The following is a 13,642-nucleotide window of genomic DNA, read 5'->3' as shown; positions in this document are numbered from 1 at the left end:
GTGAGACCGAAATGGTGATTTGGCTGCAACAAATCACGTGACAAAATAATGATGCCACAACACCTCATGTATCTCGTATTAGCCAAAAAAATATCACCCCTCATGTGCATTCATCATGAAATGAACGTAACTCTGAATACGAAGTATGTTTGGAATGTTCGTAAGAACCTTCACAATACACCCATATGACTCTTGTTATGAACCAAACACTCGCTTAAAGCCACTAAACTTGCACGAGAGTTTAAGTTCTTTGAAGTTATTAATGAGCACATTTCACCTACACACATGCTGCGAATTAGTCTCAATTAATACAAGATGCAGTTGATGCCCTGATCGGCTATGCGGGAACATCTCATCCCTAGAGGCACTGCGTGTATGCTAAACACAAACAAGACCACAAAGTGGTGCCTGATGTGACAAAACGACCCCCGTGTACTCTAATTGTTTTTTTCGTTAACTTCAATCGACATATGTTATAATTAGAAGTTAGCCGTTTGTTTATCAGCACTTTGCATGATGTTTTTGTGATGTAATAGTGCATTTTTGATCCAACGCTATCAGTTTTCATTTTCAACTTTCGAGGTATAAATATGACCGCCCGCTTCCTTAATTACCATCATAACTCGACACTCACTCATGGTTTCGCTTTCTTCCTTCCTTCTGTTGAACACCATCTTGTTCTCCGCGCTGCTTGCTGTTGCTGCCAATGCTGACGACAATGACTACTGGCCATCGATCTTCGTGTTGTATGAAAACCTTCAGAACCAGAACAAGCGGGACTTGGTGGCTGACATTGAAAACGAAAGCCGGCCAAAGTGGAAGCGTGATGCTGGCTTTGGGGGACAAGGTTTTGACGGACAAGCAATTGCCGACAGTATTCTCTACTCCATGCACAAGAATCCTCACCTTCCATCTGTCTTAAAGGATATGGTTAATCACAAATCAGAAATCCAGCCTTACAACCCAGGTGATGAAGAAACTTACCGCCTTGAATATTTTGCTTACGACAACAATGACGACTGGAACAAATTGAAGGTGGGGGCCAAAGATGATACAAAAGTGTTATGGCATGGTCCCAATGACGACTGTCTCAGCCTGTTTACCTTCAAGTTACCTCAGAATGACAGTTACACCCTCGATGCTCATCTTAACAACGATCATTGGGACTTGTTTGTTGCTGGGAGCGGTGATGTTGTCGGCGATTGCAAACCCGAGCCTAAGGAACTCACCTATCAGCCTGCTTTAAGACTTCTTCTTTGTCATGTGTGGGGTATCCCCCATTGAATGTTCCCATATTCATTCCACTCCACATGAGCGTGAACATGGTTGAAAAATAAAAGTGTTTCTATTTGAATATATGTTTTCTACTAAAATATGCCACCAGTGCTGCCCCTACTGATGTACGACTGCGTCATTGTTTGTGAGTGTCACGATAAGTAATTTACTAAACAGCCTCGAAACCTGAAGGTTGCACAATGATTACAGTTGTTAGCAATGAACTTCTTCAACTTCCCCAAGAATTCGTGTCAGGCGTCTTGTCGCTTTCGTGTTGTGGACGTCCTCAGTAGACCGCGGCACGTGTTCTAGACCGTGTGATGGCGTTCGGCAGGTCAGCCTGATCGCGTCGCGCAACACCGTGTAAGACACAGTAAAATACGAAGGCTAGCCCCTGAAAATGCGACTTGTACCTGACGCTACTCGCTTCCCCTCTCGTATCCAACTCACAATTCCACTCAGGTTGTAAACAACGATAAGCGTCGTCAACGCAGAAATAAGAGGTTATGACAATTTGTCGATCCGCGCACATTCCGCACTATATACGAGACGCGTTTGGTACCTACGTTGGGTATGTAGACGCACCATGGGTAAGGTTTGATATGTGATTTCCACCTGCGCAACGTCCCACGAGGGATCTAGATTTATTTTCTGCCCACTAATTGTAGTCGCACCATCGAAGATCTTCGACTACCACGTAAGGTGACCCGAAATTCATTAGACGTCAGAAAAGGAACTGTTTTGGGTGCAAAACAAAATGATTGACGATATGGCTTAGTGTGCAAACATCAAATTGAAATGGTTTTACAACAGATGAGTTCCGGTGGTAAAATTATTGTATGTCGCTTCGTTTTTGCTTGTTATTGTTCCTCATAGTTCACAGTCCCTGTGGGCGACACTTGTTGCATGAATACGAGGTGGCAGCATTACACTTGTCGACTCTCTGATTTTTGATTCGCTTCACCATGAGAAATTGTAACAAAATAATCGAGAATCGCCTTTCAGTTCTACAAATTGACTTCTCCGAATAGATAATGTTGAACCTTTGAAAATTATCGAGTGCGATGTATATATGCCTTTGAACTACTGAAGTCGCGGAGTATGCGCAGCGCATACGAGTCACGGTGCCGTTCCTACGTCGGCAATGTGAATGCATCTCCAGCGTGTCGGCAACACGCAAAACAATATGCGCGCTGCATTAAGAGGGAGATCAGGTTGATTGTTTTTTTTCGACGCTGTCAGTGAACGCGGCAATTGGCAGCCGCTCCTTGCGAGCGTCCAATTTGTAATAGGGTTCAAATCATTGAAAGTAAAGACATACACGACTCAATCAAAACTGAAAAGTTATCCGAAATCATTGAAAGACAGTATGAAAGTATCGGCAAAACGCCACTTACTGTTTCGTTTCGTATTTAATGTTTTTCATTCCGGGTTATGATGGGATTCTTGATGTCATTGTGCATATCAATTTGTTTTATGCCACCAACTGATAGCAGTTTAGCCGGACGTTTGGTGTATAAATAGAGGTCAATTCTTCGCAAGTATCCTCATCAATCTCATCAGACAATCATGGTTAAGTCTTCGCTCTCTACACTCGTTATTACTACTGTGCTCGCCGCTGCCGTCAATGCTGACCCCACGGAATACTGGCCTTCGTTTTTTGTGCAAAAGGTTTCTGACGACGCTGGCAACACGCAGCGGTCGTTGATGGAAGGCCTTGTCAACGACAACAAGGAGCGAGCGTTATTGGACGAAATCGAAAACGAAAGCCGTCCCAAGTGGAAGCGCGCCAAGGGGGGCTCAGGCTCCGCTGGAAAAGCCAGCGGTGGAAAAGCCAGCGGTGGGAAACCCAGCAATGGGAAACCCAGCGGTGGGAATGCAAGCGGTGGAAAACCTAATGGAGGCACCAGCAGCCCTCCAGCATCCAGCCCTAACGCGTGGGGTCCTCCAAAGAACAACGGCGCCAGCTCCAACAACGGCGCTAACTCCAACAACAACAACAATGGCGGTGGCAAATCCGGTATCCTCTCCGGTGCGCTTGGAAAGATTGGCTCCCAAGTTGCTAACAATTACTTCCCGACAGCGGTTTCCACGGTTGTTAGTCAATCGATCATCCAAGCTTTCGCTCAAGCCCAAAACGCTAAGTCTGGCTCCAGTGATGGCTCCGGCGATGGTTCGGTAACGGGAAAAGATAGCGTCTTTGCTTACAACAACGACGACGGCTGGAATGGCTTGGACTTGCACAGCGATTCTGCGGCGGCGGTTGAATTGAAGGGCAATGAAGGTAATATGCTCGAGCAGTTCTCTTTCAATTTGCCTAGCGACAGAAGCATCAGACTCGATGGCTACGTTGACACACAATACCACTGGAAAGTGTATGTTGCTGGTGGCAACGGTGATCAGGTGGGTACTTGTTGGTCTGATGGTGATGCCGGCCAGGCTATTGACAACCTGGACATCACGAGAGTGGTACGCTGTCAAGTCACCGTTTGAGCTGACCAACTTTTAATTCGGTTAACTGATTTATACCCTTATTTGTCTTTATGTAACTTATCTACCTCAATGTAAGCGATGTATTGTTTGAAACAGGCTTATTCCATTGTTACCAAACCAGATAAATTCTACATCAAACATTCCGACCTTTGGGGAAGAAATTTCAACTGAACCGATGTGCACACTTTGACAATTGCAAGCTTTACTTTCAAAGCGAGAGGCTATTTCAATAACTTCACTAAGGTTTGGGATTTACATCAGCTCGGCTGTGTCTTCAAACAGTTTTATTAAAGTATAGTCTGATTCAATATTGTGCCATAAATCTTCAAAACAAAATCAAATTAAAAACCAATCTCGATGAATTGTTCAAACATCATTATTTCAAGAATACGTCAATCAATTGTTTCCCTTGATCGAAAGAATCGTGAGTGTTATTTTTCACAACGTTACAATAAACTGAGATTTGACGATCCTGCGTACTTGCCATCTCAAACAGCGCTACTCCAACACTAAGAAAGTTTTGAATTATTGTGTCATTGGCACCAGGTCTGTCTTCTACATTTGTAGATAATCCTTGATCGCCATTATCTTCAACACCATTATCACAGATTCGTCTAATGATTTAAATTTTAAAAGCTTCGATTACCCGACCGTGAGAGATACAAAATAGTCGCTTTCTGTGCAGTGAACGACATCTCACAATGGAATGTATCCATATTGCTTTCACACACCCTTCACCGTGTTTGAATTGCCCCGTCATCGTGAGCATAAGTTTCAACTCAACAAACGCCGCTAACTTTGCGTGGCTAAGCCTCGCTGCACAATGCGGTGATCTTCTCGTATTAATGCTTATTACCTTGACGATGGAACACCCTATGTTTACCAATTCTTCGAATACGAGACCATGATAGTAACTGGTACTAGTCATGGCAAGTAGATTTTTATTGGAAGATTAACCCAATAAAAATGCTCACTTAAGCGGTGTCATCATCAGCACACTTCGACGGATAAGTCTCAGCTAGGCACATCAATTCATGGTCAATAATTTTTTTTTCGCATTCCAAGCGCGTCATATGCGTTGTGTACCTACGTCGCCGATGCATATAGTTGTTGACTACACGTGCACCTCTGAGCACGTCACCCCACGATGGATTTCAGGATTCTATTATTCGCGCTCCTGTCAGTGGTCGCGCAATCGACGATCATCAGTTACAAAGGCTTGTACCTGAATCCAATTGAGACGCAAATTGAGAGGTGAAAAAAGTAGATAAACCACGAAAGGAAAGGTGTAAAATTCATCAAGCAAACGAATAAATTGAGTGAGGTTGTAAACGTTGTTCTACTTGTTCAAATGTCGTATTATATTGTCACCATTCCTCAGTTGGCGAGACCGCGACCAATCCACCGCTCAATCCAAGGATTCCAGGTATAAATAGAGGTGTAGATTCCTCTTCCGGTCCTCATCACTGACCACAGTCCAACAATGGTTTCCACTTCCTCAGTCCTTCCTTTGCACACCCTCTTCGTCACCGCGTTGCTTGCGGGTGCGGCGAAGCCGATGGCACGAACTACCAGCCCGTGATCTATGTCATTTCCGCCGGTGGCAACACGCAGCGGTCGTTGTTGGAATAAATCGAAAACGAGAGCCGTCCTAAGCGGAAGCGCGGTGCTAAATTCACATGGCCTCGTTGGGGTAGAGGGCATGGCGGATCTGGTCTGGGCTCTGGGTCAGGCCTGGGCTCTGGGTCCGGTCTGGGCTCTGGGTCCGGTCTGGGCTCTGGGTCCGGCCTGGGTTCCCTTGGCAAAGGTAAGGACAGGCTCAAGAAAGTTGCGGGACACATTTCCTCTTTGCTTTGGCTTCTTCAGGGCGTGTTTGGTAATAACGCCAGTGGTGACGCTGACGCCGTGTACTACGCTCACCACATCAACGACAACGTGGCTGACACGGCGGGGCTGGACTCCGGTGCCCAAGCGCAAGTGAAAGGCGACGATGACAACCCTTTAAAGTTCTTCACCTTCAGGTTGCCTAAAGAGCAGCAGTACATGATGGACGCTTACAACTCGTACGACGACCAGCACTGGGATGTTTTTGTTTCTAGCGGCTCTGGTAACGTTGTGGGCACCTGCTACAGCGACGGCGATGCTCCGCAAAAGGTGTCCAACACCGTGGCGAGAATGATCAAGTGCTCGATCACCGAACCCCTCCAATAACCGAACTTGTGTGTCGATATACTGATTTTATACCAAAATTTGTTTTGTTTGATCTATCTCAGTGGAAGCGCTGTACTATTATAATCCTGTCTTGTAGATTAAAGCACCGCTAAATTCGGAAATGACAAAGCTTGTGGTGCCAAGAGAACGGCTCGATTGAGATTGAGTCGATAATCAATTTCGAAACAAGAAACGAAGGGAAATATACGAGTCTTTTGATCAACACCACCGTCAATGTAGCATCTATTCATCAAGCTCCAAGTCGCACCCAGGATCTTGATGATAATTATCTGCAGGACGATATTCCCGGCGCTACCATCCAAGCATCCAAGTGACGGCTCCAACCACAATTGCCACTTGATGAAAGTTGATACCACTTTCGCGTCTTCACTTTCGACATCCCCTTTGGGAGTGGTATTAGATCAAAAATAGGCTCCATTAAAGGCTCACCCTGATATATGAGACAGAAGACAGGTGTCCTCTTCTCCACCAACCAGGAATTTGAGAACTTGAAACTCCACTTCGATGAATCAGTAGGTGTACCACCGAGTAACCCTTTTTTCCAGTATCTGTAACTGCTTGAGTAAGAATAGATTTACTATCCTCATCCCACTACGAGTCGCAGCCATCATCCCGACAAAACATCTCATAATCAACGCCACCATCGTAAGCTTTTCCACCATCTACGCAACCAATCATTCCAAAGCCATCGAAAACCGTCCTCTAAACTCAAACTTCAGCCGTCTAGCAATTCTCATTTCTGAGTTCACCCTTGTTTGGCCACCACATAATTGTTCGCGGGGCGTGCGAAAAAAAACCATGGTGCTTGGAGACTTAGGCAACCGCCTCCGGGACGCCCTCAGCGGCGTCCGCCTGGGCCTGCTGGAAGAGGTCCAGGGGATGGTCAAGGAGATCTGCACCGCGTTGCTTGAAGCCGACGTCAACGTCAAATTGGTGGCGCGCCTCCGCGACGCCATCAACAAGAAGGTGGCCAAGGAGATCAGCGACAGTGACAGCGGCCAGAACAAACGGAAAAAGCTCCAGAAAATCGTGTTTGACGAGTTGTGTGCCCTCGTCGACTCCCACGAAGTACCCCCCAAGCCGAAACGGATCCTGACCCGCCAGGAACAGAAGCTGGGCCCGCGCAAGAAGAAGGCGCCCCTGCTGTATGTCATCATGTTTGTCGGGCTTCAGGGGGCGGGTAAAACCACCCTGTGTACCAAGTTGGCCGTCTACTATAAGAAGAGAGGGTACAAGGTCGGGCTTGTCTGTGCGGACACGTTCAGAGCCGGGGCGTTCGACCAGTTGAAGCAGAACGCCACCAAGGCGGGGATCCCTTACTACGGGTCCTACGTCGAAACCGACCCGGTGAAAATCTCCCGCGAAGGGGTCGCCAAGTTCAAGAGCGAGAAGTTTGATATCATCATCGTCGATACCTCGGGGAGACACCGTCAGGAAGAACTGTTATTTGAGGAAATGGTCCAGATCTCCGAGGCGGTGAACCCGACCCAGACGATCATGGTGATGGACGGGCTGATCGGGCAGGCGGCCGAGGCCCAGGCGCGGGCGTTTAAGGAGCTGGCGAACTTTGGGCTGATCATCTTGACCAAGATGGACGGCCACGCTAAAGGTGGTGGTGCCATTTCCGCGGTGGCTGCCACTCAGACCCCCATCGTATTTATCGGTACCGGGGAACACATCCAAGATTTCGAGCCGTTCTCGCCGCTGCTGTTTGTGCTGAAGATGTTGGGCATTGGCGATATCCAGGCGCTTATTGACCACGTCCAGGGGCTTGGTCTCCACGAGTCTAAAGACCATAAGAAGACTCTCGAAAATATTAAGGAAGGGAAGTTTACTCTTCGTGATTTCCAACTGCAAATGCTGAATTTCATGAAGATCGGCCTGATCGCGCTGATCGCGCTGATGATCCCGGGGATGCTGGGGATCATGAGCCAGATCGGCGAGGAAGAAACTCAGAAGAAGATGAAGAGCATGGTGTACATCATGGACCTGATGACGGCTAAAGAGCTCGACTCCGACGGGCGCATTTTCACCGACGAACCCCTGCGGATTGTACGGGTAGCTCGCGGGGCCGGGTGCCAGGCCATCGAGGTGGAAATGGTGTTACAGCAGCACCGGATGATGGGGCTGATGGCCAAGAACGCCATGGCGGCGCAGAACGCTCAACAGAACCCCCAGATGGCGCGGATGATGCAACAGGCTCAGGGCAACCCAGGTTTCATGCAACAGGCGATGCAGATGATGGGGGGTGCCGGTGGCGCTGGTGCTGGCGGCATGGGAGGCATGATGCAACAGATGATGCTGAACCCGCAAATGATGCAACAGGCGCAACAGATGATGGCGCTGAACCCCCAGATGATGCAGCAGGCCCAGCAGATGATGCAGAACCCGGGGATGATGCAGAAGATGATGAGCCAGTTCATGGGCGGCGGCGGCATGGGCGGCATGGGCGGCATGGGGATGTGACCTGCCGGCACGATATACATAGTATACTTTATATGATCTTAATCGATAATCACAAACGGGGCAATTAACAGTAGAATTGAGAGGCGGTTGAGTAGGAGGCTGGAGGTATCAGGTAGTGTCGAAGTTACTTGAGAGTAGTCAGTGGGAGGGAAATGCCAAATAGAATCAGGTTGGAACGTCACGGAAAGTATAGGTATGAGGGTAATCTTTTAATCCAATTTATAACATGGTTCAGAAGTGCTAGAGTAGTTAAGCGTCGTAGCATCCTTGAAATTAGTTCTTAATCAAAAATTATAAGACGAATTTCTTTAAAAGATCGAGTATCAAGCAGATAAACAAGACTCCAATCGGTGTTTTGATATTGATAGGCTTCAACACGAGTTGTAGTTTGTACGATCCTGTCAATCGCAATTTACATCAACATATCGAACGCAAAGAGATTCAAGCTTAATGCATCCGTTTGAGGATTTGTAGGCAAGTTAGCAAGGGGAATTGACGTGAATGGCACCACAGCGGTATTAGCACCAATAAATGGAAATGTGGTCCCGTTTGATATTTTGAAGCAGTCTCACGTAATTTTCGTGAGTAAGCTTTGTCATTCATTCAAATCGGAGCCAAGCTGGCCACAATTGAGAGGATTCCTGGGCATATCACCCTTCAAATAGCCCTCCTTGAACTCATGCTCGACTCCAGGTGGGAGTGGCGCGTTGAGGTAACTATATAGACTGACGCGTCTACCACATACACTCAAACTAAACATGAAACAAAACATATAAGAATCAAAACAATAACCACGTGTGTCTAACTATATATAGTGTTGATGAGTCTGAAATCCTGTTAGTTTTTTCCACTGTTTTCTAATGTTGAAGTCGAGAGTTGTCAAAATATGTTCAAAAATTGATAAAAGTGAATGAGATTCACAGAGATATCAAGAGGATAAGCTGAGTTCGATAGGGGGGGGGGTCAGTGGTTCGATTTTGTGAAATACCTCTTATGTCCATGCTTAACCCGTCTCGGAATGCTACTGAATGAGGCAATTGGGCTTGTGGTGATATTGCGTGTCACCCCGTTGCTAGGCAAGAAAAAGAACGAGAACAATGGCGTACCTTTTGGAGCACAATAAGACTAGCCACAAACCCGGAAAGCGTCATCGGTGGCAGCTCCCGTGTCCCGACACAAAACCTAAGCGAATTGCCCAGTCAACCGAGTCTAAACCTAAAGATTAACTACCAAATGTGAACCTTCCAATGAGAATTACGAACAGATCTACGGTTTGAAAACTCAGTCTCTTGACTTAACAGCTATAGTTTTAGTCGTCAGAGGGTTTTTTCTTGGTTGCAAGGTTATGGGGGGTGAGGGCATATTTGAGACAAAAGCAACGGCCACAGGCCAGCGCACCGTCATCGGTGGCGTGTCCCACAATACGGTCTAGATCGAGCGAGCGCATTATAGCGCATTGTCGACGCTTGTCGGAGGTGCCTCAAGACCGGGAGGGGAAACTCCGAATAACACCACACGTCTGTGTGTGTCTGCTGCGCCAGTATGCTGGCTGTCCCGTCGCTTGCCGATGCCCGCCTCCAAGGCATCGCGTGCGCCTTAGCCAGAGTCAGGGTCAATCAAACCGAAAGAGATTATCTGGACGGGTAGTGGTTTCATGGATTAGCTACTGAGATGTTTTTGTCGTTAAAGATGTTATTGTTGTCGTGTGTGGTCATCGGTGGCGACGGGGTCGGGTTCGGAGTTGGTCGGTGCATCCGTGACTCCGGTACCCTTTGACTCGGGTTCCTGCCAACGCCGTGGAAGGCATCTTGGCCCCACCTCTCCCCTCCTCTCACCTCGCCACAACTACTACTAACAAGGATTTGAGACCAACGTCGACACTACGACGTCTACACTACCATCATTGACCTTCTCTTTTTCCCTAAAGCTTTAATAATTGCTTCCTCCGTGGCTGTCCTCGCGGTAGTTGATCCGGATTCTTCCGTTACACGTCTCTCCGATGCGTTGCGCGTTTCTTTTTTTTTTTGCCTCTTCGCCTCAGGGCAACCCCTGCAGCCGTGCCACCGTACCACCTATTTATAAGGCTTCCCCTCCCCTCCCTGGATCAGACAGACCCTAATTGTCAATTTATTCGACTACCAACCATCAATTCAATTACGATGTCGAGACAGAGTTTTGCGCGCCACTTCAAGCACCACGTCCACGCCAAAGTGCACATGGTCCAACCGCCGGCGCTGACGGCCCAGGTCCAGCTGATGTTGAAGCAGTTTGCGCAGGTGGGCAACTTGGAGTATTTCCGCATTCTGAAGCCGCTGGCGTCTCAATTTGGCACCGAGATTACCGTCACTTACTCGCCGCTGTGCCGCCAACAAGTGTTGGGCAAGATGTTGTTTGACAAGCACGGCGACGTCATCAACTTGCTGGGCCGTACCGACCCCGCCGACGCCGCTAGAGAGAACCACGGCCGTTTGGTTGAACGTTTACAACAGTTTATTGGCGAAGACGGCCGTTTCAAGTCGGTTACGTTTAAGGAAAGAGCGCAACTGGATGATGTGGTTAAAGCCAACGTGGCGGGACAAACTAAGGTGAATGATGTCACCGCCTAAGTCAATTGACTCAATTGACTCGATTGACTCAACTGTGCTTGGATTCGAGTTTTGCATAGCTCTCTGATGGGGATACCACTGAGAGAACTCATTATTGTTTCATTGTTTTTTATTGTTTTTGGGATGGATTTCGGATTTAATAGATTAAGATTATTATAGATTATTTGGATTAACAGATTATAGATTTTGGATAAAGGAATTAATAGATGGCATTAGCATTTTGAAGAATTTAGGGGTAGTCACCAACGCGCTGCAAATGAAGCCAGCGTAGATTGGGAGTTTATGTACACGTGATTCAAGGACATCTCTAAAATTAGTTGGTGAATCAAACCCCATTGGAATCAGTTTATTAGAATGAAGTCAATTGAGGCTAAGTACTTATCTTCACTTAATGCTGGATAGATTATGAATCGATTCAAATCCATATCTCCCGATTTTGATATAGAGTAGACATCCCAAATTTGGTTATATCGTTTGTATCTAAAAATACCCAATCAACAGAAATTTGATATCCTCGAATCTACATTTAGATTTAAGCCCAAAACAAATTGCAACCACCATTAACTTCCATGAGATTACTATCGGCTTTCTCAGTCGATTGAGCTTTTACAGTTTCAGACACCTCACATCACATGATTGTGGTTGTACTTTAGGGGCTACGGTGTCGTATAAAGTGTAATTGTACACTGGTTCAGGGATTGCGAGGCAGTGCTCAGTACAATTGGGTAATGTTGACGTCGATGAGTAATGTCACACGAAGGCTATGGGGTATAAGGCGTGAAGGCACGGGTGAGGTAACCAGGTGGCACGGGGGCCAACGCGTGGTGGTGGTGGCGCGACCCCAGGGGAGGGTAGCTAAATATAGGCAGTGCCAAGGGCCATGACATACAGGCCCGTGCCAAGTAGCATGGCCGGGCAATAAACGCGACACGGGGGTATCGTGCGACACCCGTGCCAGCGTGTCCACAGTGGGACGGTGCCAGCTATACGACGGCGCCACTGGGCGCCACAATACCGGAATAGGCTACAGCGATAATAGTGGACGATGCTGGGCGTTTTAGTGGCCCCCTCGTTTATGTGAGATGATAGGCTCAAATCTGTATCGTTTACCGTTTCCCCCAATTTGCCAGAACTGCCATTCCCGACGTGTTTGCTGTGCTTTTCGCTTTGTCTTACCACAGCTGTTTTTTTTTTTTATCTTTTGTTAGTGGTGGTTGCGAAAAAGCAATCAGGAGCAACACAGGCAAAGCAAACGAGGGGGCCAAGGCTTATGATCGCTCGGGTCTTGGCCCTTGCTGTGGTTGTTGTCCCTTTAAGCAGTGGGAGACAACGTGTGTAGAACTCCAATGCACAACGGGTAAAACTGGGATTTTATCTCCCTACGCCTAAGAGATAGTGTAGGAATTAAATGTCACGGGACACTTATATTATTGAGAACAACCCAGCTACAACCAAACCACTATCATTAAAAACCTCTCTAAAAGCTGATAAGTATCAGGCTATGGCGAGAGGAAGGTCTAGTCGACTTTACCGCACGGCTGATTGCTTTCCAGCCTCGCCTTCATCCCCCCCACCTAAAATCAGTGGGCCGGCGAAAAATCCATCTTGAGTTGCTTGCAGTTTGCCACCAGCGACTCCGCGGTGAAATAGGTTAGGTCCATTGGGCCAAGCAAGCAAACTCCTACATGCCCTCTACCCATGGCTTCAGACCGGTTCTGGCCCAGTTCTAGCCCTACTCCCTTATGGCCATAGCCTTGTTAGCTAGCTTTTGTTAGCCTTTGTTAGCGGTAGCAATTTGTTTGTGCGAGCGCTCGCACACCTGCACTAATGGGGCGCAGTAATGTTGAGGTGCTAGCTAAGAGCATACATACGCTTCCCTCACAATAACACACCCACAGCACACATTTGACAGTGCCTGAAACTAGCAGGAGACAGGCGCGACAGCATATACGAGCAAACGACACCCACACCCACACGCCGTCATCACCATCGCTGCCACCGCTGCCTAGTAACTAGCAGCTGCTACCCATAGCCGTCAACCGGCGCGCGCCGAAGCCATTTTTTTTTTTGCTCGGCTTTTCTCGCCTTGTGGCTCGTTTTCCGTATTCTGTTTTCTTGTTTTCTTAGCTATTAAGTGTTATGTTTTATGTTTTTCTTGTCGTGTCGTTTGAGAATGGTTTTTCTTGGGTTGTTTCGTGTGGTGTTTGGAAACCGCCAAGTTTCGAAACCACTTTGATTGCCACTTGGTAGGTCGGGTCGTTGCTAAGTGAGTCGCGGGGAACTATTCGCCGCGGTAACCATGGCAACTGGAGCGCGGTTGTGAATCTGAGCGCGCCAGAGCGTCATTCGCGCCGGCGTGACCAGCGCCGTCAGCGCCGGCGGCGGGCTACAGCGCTGGCGCCCATCAAACCGCCGTCGTCGCCACGTAAACCTGATACACGTTGGCGCCGGTGGCGCCGTTAGTGGTTACAGGGCTTGGCAGTTGTGGGTATTCAGATGCAGCGCCTTATCCGATCGCCCGGCGTGATTACGTCATCGAGTGTTTTACTAACAGATTCTCCCACCTACAC

At 47.7% G+C, this 13,642-nt stretch overlaps 5 protein-coding genes across 5 annotated transcripts; all 5 read left to right on the top strand. All coding sequences in view use genetic code 12, as the record gives it.

Moving 5' to 3' along the window:
* Nucleotides 1-636: 636 nt before the first annotated feature.
* DIURU_001888 (uncharacterized protein) lies at nucleotides 637-1,284 on the top strand (the record flags this gene model as incomplete). The annotated part of the gene is made up of 1 exon (XM_034154480.1): nucleotides 637-1,284. One exon carries the CDS (start codon nucleotides 637-639, stop codon nucleotides 1,282-1,284), a length of 648 nt encoding a protein of 215 aa, XP_034013317.1.
* A 1,560-nt stretch (nucleotides 1,285-2,844) lies between these two features.
* On the top strand, nucleotides 2,845-3,768 carry DIURU_001887 (uncharacterized protein; the record flags this gene model as incomplete). The annotated part of the gene is made up of 1 exon (XM_034154479.1): nucleotides 2,845-3,768. The coding sequence occupies one exon, from the start codon at nucleotides 2,845-2,847 to the stop codon at nucleotides 3,766-3,768; it is 924 nt and encodes a 307-aa protein (XP_034013316.1).
* A 1,483-nt stretch (nucleotides 3,769-5,251) lies between these two features.
* DIURU_001886 (uncharacterized protein) lies at nucleotides 5,252-5,979 on the top strand (the record flags this gene model as incomplete). The annotated part of the gene is made up of 2 exons (XM_034154478.1): nucleotides 5,252-5,301; nucleotides 5,586-5,979. The coding sequence occupies 2 exons, from the start codon at nucleotides 5,252-5,254 to the stop codon at nucleotides 5,977-5,979; spliced, it is 444 nt and encodes a 147-aa protein (XP_034013315.1).
* Nucleotides 5,980-6,798: 819 nt separating this feature from the next.
* Nucleotides 6,799-8,466, top strand: SRP54 (RNA-binding signal recognition particle subunit; the record flags this gene model as incomplete). Its single annotated transcript, XM_034154477.1, has 1 exon — nucleotides 6,799-8,466. One exon carries the CDS (start codon nucleotides 6,799-6,801, stop codon nucleotides 8,464-8,466), a length of 1,668 nt encoding a protein of 555 aa, XP_034013314.1.
* A 2,159-nt stretch (nucleotides 8,467-10,625) lies between these two features.
* Nucleotides 10,626-11,072, top strand: DIURU_001884 (uncharacterized protein; the record flags this gene model as incomplete). The annotated part of the gene is made up of 1 exon (XM_034154476.1): nucleotides 10,626-11,072. The coding sequence occupies one exon, from the start codon at nucleotides 10,626-10,628 to the stop codon at nucleotides 11,070-11,072; it is 447 nt and encodes a 148-aa protein (XP_034013313.1).
* Between the last annotated feature and the right edge of the window lie 2,570 nt (nucleotides 11,073-13,642).

The sequence above is a fragment of the Diutina rugosa genome (assembly GCF_008704595.1).
Source record: "Diutina rugosa strain CBS 613 chromosome Unknown scaffold95_size13976, whole genome shotgun sequence".
Lineage (NCBI taxonomy): Eukaryota > Fungi > Ascomycota > Pichiomycetes > Serinales > Debaryomycetaceae > Diutina > Diutina rugosa.
This window is presented reverse-complemented; position numbering and strand designations above follow the sequence as displayed.